Raw genomic sequence first — 8548 nt, 5'->3', positions numbered from 1 at the left:
TTTCGTCTCTCGCGTAAACAATTTCATATATCAAAAGCGACGTCGCGGCAAGGCAGCGCGTCCTTTTATTATATCCAGTTGCGCTAACATTACTTTAGCGAAATTTAAAGCTCACTTTCTCTCTTTAAAGAAAGGGAGGTAGAGAGAGTTTTAAGGCTCGCATTAAAGTCAAAGTAATATTGGGCCTCAGTAAATATTGAATCTATAATTGCGCGAACTAAGTATTGCAATAAACGATAAATATTATAGGTGTGATATAAGTTTCGATTATCATTTAATCACCACTCGTCTCGGAGCCGATCCGTCTCGTATCTACCACGCTCTGTAAATGAAGCGTAGATGTAATTAAGACGGCGAAGTCTTCGTTTTTGCGTGGTTAACTTAATTCGTGAGCGCCGCGAACGACGCAGCGTCGCTACGTTTCTCACTCTTGACGTCGCGTTTACTGAATTTTTCATGTTTCGAGGATATATGTGATGCTCGAGATACAGCAATAATAATCATTGTAAAAGATGAACATATAACATAGTTCGCTCGCCTTTTATGATCATTATTATTTCCATATTGTAGATTGACATGAAAATTATTGTCAATTATTCACGACGATACACTTTCAGCCGAACAAATTTTATGAAATACACGTTCAAACGAATCATTAGTAAACAAATACCGAATCTACAGTTACGCAGTAGTTAAATATCGGAAAATGGTTGTACACAAGTTTTATATCGGTTTTTTATTTACCATATGTGATCGCGCTGCCACTTGTTTGATAGCTGGTCCGTTCCGCCGTATTCCGCGAATGAAACGTGAATGCGGTCGAAATAGGGAAGCAGCGTTGTTTTTCACGCGCGGTCAACTTCACGCGTAAAAAACGACGCGGTACGAACGCGTTCTTACGCATCTCGATTTTCAACCGAACGAGTATCGAGAAAAATATTTTCGGCTGAATAATCAATGTACTATATAGAATCTACATTACGCGATATTTAAAATGTTATCGGAAATAAATGCAAAGTTAATTATACTCTGTATCGTATCAAACTGTAGTCTACTAATTAGTAGACTAAATAAATTAAATATTTTAATATAACGCATAAGATATTTTAAAAACTCTTCGATAGATTAAAAGCGATAGGATCTTAAAACATTTCTCGCGTCGCGTGTCAAAAATAATGATTTAATTTAATATTTATTAATTTTGTATTACCTCGTCGAAATAATTCCAGTGATCCTTCCGAGCCGTTTTTCGTCGTTTTATTTGCTGATAGAGTTTCTCTGCAAAGATTAGGAACATTACTCTAAGGAAGAAAGGTAGATAATAATTGATTCGAAGCCAAAGGTGCGAACTATTTCAATGTAAAATGACAGGACGTAGACCTGTCCCCCTAGTCGAATCTCGCAAAACCGCGAATTGCGAAACTATGAAATCGCGAATTACACGATATTTATATGCGCCGTCAAATCTCGAACCCCACCACTCGCACGCTAGCCAATGAGCGCGGTGAGTCGCTGCGGACGCGTATTCGAGCGCTTATTGGATCGCGCTAGCTTTTGGTTGGAAAATATAAGCGCGACGCGTAAAACATTCCAGTCTTTTTTGGAATTTCACGCCGTGCGTTTCGCGAAGATAGAAATAAGCCTGTACGTATTCAGAACGCGCTTTTACGATGTTAACGCGTATTTAGCACATAGTTCTCGTTACATATACTGTAGAATTTCAAACATAAAAGCACGTTTTGAATACAGGCCAAAAATTACATTATTTCTAAAAATTAAAAACCAATTAGAATAAATAAATGATGAAGAAATTGTATGAAAAAAAAATCGAACATATAAAATAATAAGCAATCAATCTTAAAAAAAATATTAATTATATATATGTAATTTATATTAAATCTGATATATTTACGTTACTATTTGCTGTAACCGATGCATGCAGGACACTCTTTTATCTTATTGTTAGAGTGTGTTCAGATTCCCCAACTATTCCAGTATTTTTCGCTAGGCTCCGCCCACTCATTCAGTCAGCCACCCGATGAGGAATCTGAACATAGCCCAAGTCTGTTTTCTATGACTGAACTAGTGTACACTTTTAGAACTTAAAGTAAGATAGTTACATATTTTATATTTGTTGAAAGCGAGAAAGAGAATTCTAAGGGATTCCGCACAATAAAAAGAACAGGGAACAGAGAATAAGAATTTTAACCTATCATATGTGTGTTCTACAATATATGATTTCTGATAGGTTGAAATTCTTATTCTGTGTTTCTTTTATTGCGCAAAGCCCCTAATGCAATCTAATAGAGGAACTAGATCAAATATTACAAATGCATTTCGCACCATTTCACACGTCCCGCTCGTAGTGTATAATAGACTTGATTCTTTGGATCTCCATTATTCTGTGAGTAAGTAAAATCGATCAATTTTAAGAATTTTTCCTGCTCGGTCATCGAGATCATAATACAATACATCGTTTTTAATTGATTATACATTCGCAAATTACTGAAAACTTTATTTATTAGTGCGTGAGTGCGTATGAAATATTTCGGAACGAGATGAATGAGATTTCGACCTTGTGTGATCATAGGAATAGGAAGAAGGGAGATTTCGTATTGCGCTATTTGTTGTCCTTTAAGTTTGTCAACTTTAACATTTTCGCGTTTTTATATGCCTGTGCAATAATGTATAATGCAGTTATCACACTTCCATATTTATGGCTGGTATTTATACATTTCACCCAGTTCTTTCGAGAAATATGCTCCTCTGATAAATTTGTAACATCTTAAGATCGTACTTGAGACAGTCTTAAATACAAGAATTGAATGCAAAATACCGGCCTACAACAATAGAGTACCCGTAAAGTGTAAATTGTATATGTCTACGTCATCGACTATCGATAATTATCGCATTTGTTTTCGATTCGTTTATGCTGACGTCCGACGATTCTCTCGGTGTCGCCACCAGCCGATAACTGCGATTACCCTTCCACGGAAGAAACCGAGACTGGCCGAGGCTCAGGAAAGATGGTGAAACGCAGAGAGACAGATGTGCAGTTCTAAACGTCCCGATGTCTAAATCGCCAGTGAATAATCACGCGGACGGCGGCCGATATGCGAGCGGGCAATCGTGCGTAGCTTACAGGCAGGATTGAGCGTCACGATTTGAGAGATTCGTCGTGGTCCGTGCATCGCTCGTGGATCCGTAATCGCGGCACGAAGGTACGCGGATAGGTGCAGAATGTGCCTTTGTTTATGGAGATCAGCTGTGCCCCCCAAAACATCTCGCGTCACCCTTCCCGTTTCGCGCGCTCTCCTCGCAATCAGCGACCCACGCTGCTATTTTCGTCGGATAAAGGTCAGCCGAATTTTGTCGAATGCGGGGACGAAGTGATCGAGGAGCACGCGTGACGTTCTTCACCGCACTGTCCGTGCAGAGAGCTCGAAAGAGCTTTCTTGAAAAAAGAAAAAAAATGATGGAAAAAAGAGAAACCTGACTCACCGTCTTACGGCTGAAAGAGAGAGAGAGAGAGAAAGAGGAAGCTCATTGTTTCTTTGCGTTTTCCAAGAATAGCGCAAATTAAGCTCTTGGTTTTTAAATCGCGTTTTGTCTCGGAGCATCTTAAAGCTTTGTTGTTTCTGTGTTGTTCTAGAGAATCGACGTATTTTGCAACGCACAAGGAGTTCAGGTTTCGCGCTGCAGGCATTGTAAAGTTCAATTCTCTTTGATTGTCTCTAAATATTACTATTCAGGGAAAATGTGGGCGCGAAAGAGAAGTGGGTCGCGCAATAATTAATATAATTTTAGGGAAATATTCTGGGTGAAATGTATAATTTGATGAGTAATCAATTGATCCATGAAAATTGATTAATTTCATGATAAAACGTACAACAAAGAGGATTTCAAAAAGTGATAATAAAAAAAATTTATTTAAAAGATATGTATTTAGGACACTGCTTAACTAGCAATGGTTGTTTAGTTTCACAATGAGACGGGGATGCGTCATTCAAAGAGATTTCAAGTGACTTTCTTTGTGCATAAGTCAATTGTTATCATTACCTTTGTTATTACCTTGTGTTAAGATATGCATTTAATGAGCAATGCTTTTCGCAAGACATATTTTCAAACTCGAAGAACTTCTTACAAAAAAAGACATGTGAAAGGCATGTGAAATCTCTTGTAATCGAAAAATAAGCAGTTATGATGTTTCATGAAGATTTTACAATGCTTATTAATATTTGTTTCTATTAGTAAATATTTTCCTACAAATATCCAGATCTTATTATTCTTCAATTATTACGTTTATTTTTTACATTACTTTACAGTAAAGTGCAAATAAAATGTTGTTTAATTTTATTAATATTTTTTAATATACTCATATCTTTGTATGAGATAAAATGTACAGTAATCAGATACTGCTATATTATGTTAGTATTAATTGAAAAGCTTGCTACAATAATGGGCTAACCTACTTTTCATAAAGGAGTAAATAAACTCTAAAGTGATGAGAGAAATGGATTACTAATATTACATGTCGCCTACATTATGGGTATATTGATATTTTTTCCATTACTTTATAACTTTATAGTTCAATTACTCCGCTTTTATTAAATATAGGTCAGTTCATTGTTGCAGCAAGCCCCTTCAGTGTAGTAACTGATTTATATTCTAGATGCTTGTGGAGCAACCATCAACTGGTAGCTAATTAAATTTTATGACATGAAAGAATGAAACGAGAAACTGTCATTACCATTGTAGAGCCTGATCGACGTGCGCAAACGGTAAGATCTGATTATCTATTTTTGTATCCTAATTATAATATAGATATATTGTCTCTCGTATAAGAATTTTCTTCTAATAATTTGAAAATTGATTATTTTATGTCTACTTTTTAAATATTTATTACCTAAATATATATTCATCTAATATAATCTATATTAAATAAGATAAAAATATTATATGCTTTTATATTGCTTCAATATCTCATTGCTTTCACAGATGACGACGGTATTGGACAGTAGCTATCAACGTATACAGCCTTACGAGGGGCAAGAGGAAGACGCGGACGATGAAGACGATCGTGAGGAGGCACCTCAAGAATCAGGTGTCATCATCCATGTGGTACCGGAGGGTAACAAAGCACGATGGAATCACATCGAAGACCTAGATTCATTCTTCACGCGAATGTATCACTATCATCAGCAGCATGGCTTCGTCTGTATGATGCTCCAAGAAGTTTTGGAATTACTGCAATTCTTTTTTGTAGTCACATTCGTTACCTACCTCTTTCACTGCATCGATTACAGCAAATTATATAGGTATATAAGTCAAGTTTGAAACAAATTATTATGCGATACGCGCATCATTTTAACAGATATTTAATCGATGCTCTATATTTTTAGTGGCGGTGGAAATACCACCGATACCAGCCACAAAAGCGATGCGATAATGTGCATGGGAGATTGTATAAAGTCGATCTCTTCATTTTATTGGAGTCTTCTCGTAGTCGCGACAATTTTCTTTATCCTCCAATTCTTCAAAGTTTTGTATCACCTTACGCAGTTCTGGGAGATCAAAATGTTCTTCAATACAGCGCTCAAAATCGCCGACAGCGAGCTAGATAATTTTACGTGGCACGAAATACAAAAACGTGTAATAGAAGTGCAGAAGGAGCAAGAGATGTGCATTCATAAAAGAGAACTTACGGAATTAGATATATATCATAGAATATTAAGACATAAAAATTACATGGTAGCTATGATCAACAAATCACTCTTACCTGTGCGACTCAAAGTCCCCATTATAGGGGAAGTCATTTTTTTAACACGGGGTTTGAAATATAATATAGAACTATTACTATTTTGTAAGCATAATTGCATAATATGTATACGATGTAACTTTATTAGAAATAATTAATTTATGTTGCTTTTCTAGGGGGACCATGGTCACCATTCGAAAATAATTGGCATCTAAAAGAAGATTATAAAAAGTTAAATAAAAGGCAAGAACTCGCACGATCATTGTCTAAACATATTCTGTGGGTCGGTATCGCAAATTTCGTCCTGTGTTTCCTTATTCTTCTATGGCAGGTTCTTTATACGTTTTTCAATTATGCTGAAGTGAGTAATTACGCTGATTTATAGTAATCAATGTTCGCGCGTTCAACAGAATGTTTATGGAAGTTTTCTTCGCGATGATTGAATTATACTTTGATCTAAAGGAATAGTACCATTTCAGCAAAAAACTTCCAACAGTTGCAAAATAAACATTCTGCTAAACACGGCCAATAATTTGTTTAACATGATAATCAATACTAACATATGACAATAATATTATCGACAGACTATTAAACGAGAGCCAAGTGTTCTGGCGATGCGGACGTGGTCCCTATACGGTCGATTGTACCTGCGACATTTCAACGAACTCGATCACGAAATGAATGCGCGTCTCAGTCGCGCGTACCGTCCTGCTTCGAAGTATATGAGCAGCTTCACGTCTCCGATGATGACAATAGTCGCAAAGCACATAGCGTTTATCACCGGTAGCGTATTGGCAGTGTTACTGGTTATAACGTTGATCTATGAACCAATATTCTCGATGGAACGCGTAGTTGCGTACATGACTATGTTAGGAGGAGTGGCAGCATGCGCGAAGGCAATTGTACCCGATGAGAATCTAGTGTGGTGTCCCGAAACTCTTCTAACTGCTGTGCTGGCCCACACGCATTACAGACCGGATAGTTGGCGAGGGACTGCTCATACGCATACTACCAGAGCCCAGGTAGCACAGTTATTCCAATATCGCGCGGTGCATCTGTTGGAAGAATTGGTTTCTCCATTCGTGACAACATACATTTTGTGCTTCCGTATGCGACACCGAGCCTTAGAGATTGTAGACTTTTTTCGTAACTTCACAATTGAAGTGGCTGGAGTCGGTGATGTGTGTAGCTTCGCTCAGATGGACGTACGTAGACACGGCAATCCCATGTGGCAGACTGTAGCGCACAGTCCCACGGTCTCTCCGCTGCCAGAGGAGAAACTGCATCATAGTGCAGGATACGACAATCAGTACGGCATCGATCCAGACAAGTACCACGTACCGATGTCGAATCATTATACCCAGGCTGAAGACGGTAAAACCGAATTGTCCCTCATACATTTCACTCTGACGAATCCCGAGTGGAAGCCGCCGTCCCATGCGGAAAATTTCGTAACTGCTTTGAGAGAAAGGGCTAAGAAGGAAGTAATTGCCGATCCTGATCCTTATAACAATCCCCTAATAGCTAGTTTGAACAGTCTGTCCGGTCTTGGCGTAAGTGTTCGATATTTCTTTCGTTTACTAAATAATTTTACTTATAGAGTTGTTTGCTTCATGTATCATTAATATATTAATATATTGTTACAGTATAGAGATCATGTTTCGAATGTTATTCGAAGTACAATAAATCAATCGAATATACCTAGCACGAGTAACATTTTCACAAATCAGCCGGGTACATCAGCCACATCGGTCGGCGTCGATCAGTCGTTTGCCACAAGATCTACCGTTCGACGACGAGGTGTGTCGAGGACGGAAGGTCCATTGCACAATGATAGAGGATTCCTGTATGATTTGCAACAAGGTATATCGAATCAGTCGCTAGGTGCTTCTGTATTCGGATCGGGCCACAGTTATGTTATGGAGACACATACAGATCCGTATGCACCTACAGAATTAACCGCTGCCGATATGTCTTTGTCTACATTGTACCTGCATGAGCTTCATCATAGACAAGTAAGTATTTTGATTAATTTTCATGATGCAATAGACGTTGCGAGTACAATGTAACAAAAAATGTTGCAAGCAACTTTGACAAGATATATAAAAAATAGAAACGTTTGATCTCTAGGTAAGAAGAAGGGGTTACCAAGAAATGGCAACGAGAAGTATATGGCAGCGAAGTCCCGTTCAAGAGCTAGCAACACTTCCCGAGGTTAGACAAGAAAGAATACCTCTTCTGTTGCATCAGGATTCCTCTTTAAGAAAAAACAGAGAGTCCTAACATTAGAAATTTCATTTATAGCATCCGATTCGCGCAATAATCATCATTTTTAGAGGAATAAAGTGATTTTTATCTGTTTTATTATATAACGAATCCATGATTTATTTTACAATAAATAAGTAGTCGCAATATCCGAGAGTGAAATCGTTTGAACATTCTCGGTGTTATATAGAAGTTATTATGTCTTCTAAATATTTTACACAGAATGCAGAGAGAGCATATGCTTCGTTCTCTCTTTTTCCCTCTCTCTTCTTTCTCTGTGTGTGGCCAACGATCTAATAATGCCTATTCTTAATATCAAAGGCCTATTTAAAAGCTTACATTTTATATGTAAAATATTCACACTTAATATTATTATATTTTATATTTTGACGTAATGAGCAAGACTCTATAAAAAAGTACAATTGATTTAAAGGATTAGGTCCAATATAGCATTATAAGTGGAAATTTCGATATTTTTTAAAAGAAGTAGTCGATATATGATGTAATGTTTCTACGAATTTTTCT

At 37.2% G+C, this 8548-nt stretch overlaps 1 protein-coding gene across 1 annotated transcript; it reads left to right on the top strand.

Annotated features, from left to right (window-relative positions):
• The first annotated feature begins 2998 nt into the window (after nt 1-2998).
• LOC108750112 (autophagy-related protein 9A) lies at nt 2999-8405 on the top strand. The gene is made up of 8 exons (XM_018489368.1): nt 2999-3221; nt 4673-4781; nt 4999-5318; nt 5403-5863; nt 5935-6119; nt 6343-7311; nt 7405-7773; nt 7889-8405. Exons 2-8 carry the CDS (start codon nt 4728-4730, stop codon nt 8039-8041), a joined length of 2511 nt encoding a protein of 836 aa, XP_018344870.1. The 5' UTR covers nt 2999-3221; nt 4673-4727; the 3' UTR covers nt 8042-8405.
• Nucleotides 8406-8548: the final 143 nt, after the last annotated feature.

The sequence above is a fragment of the Trachymyrmex septentrionalis genome, unplaced genomic scaffold (assembly GCF_001594115.1).
Source record: "Trachymyrmex septentrionalis isolate Tsep2-gDNA-1 unplaced genomic scaffold, Tsep1.0 scaffold32, whole genome shotgun sequence".
NCBI classification, from domain to species: domain Eukaryota; kingdom Metazoa; phylum Arthropoda; class Insecta; order Hymenoptera; family Formicidae; genus Trachymyrmex; species Trachymyrmex septentrionalis.
This window is presented reverse-complemented; position numbering and strand designations above follow the sequence as displayed.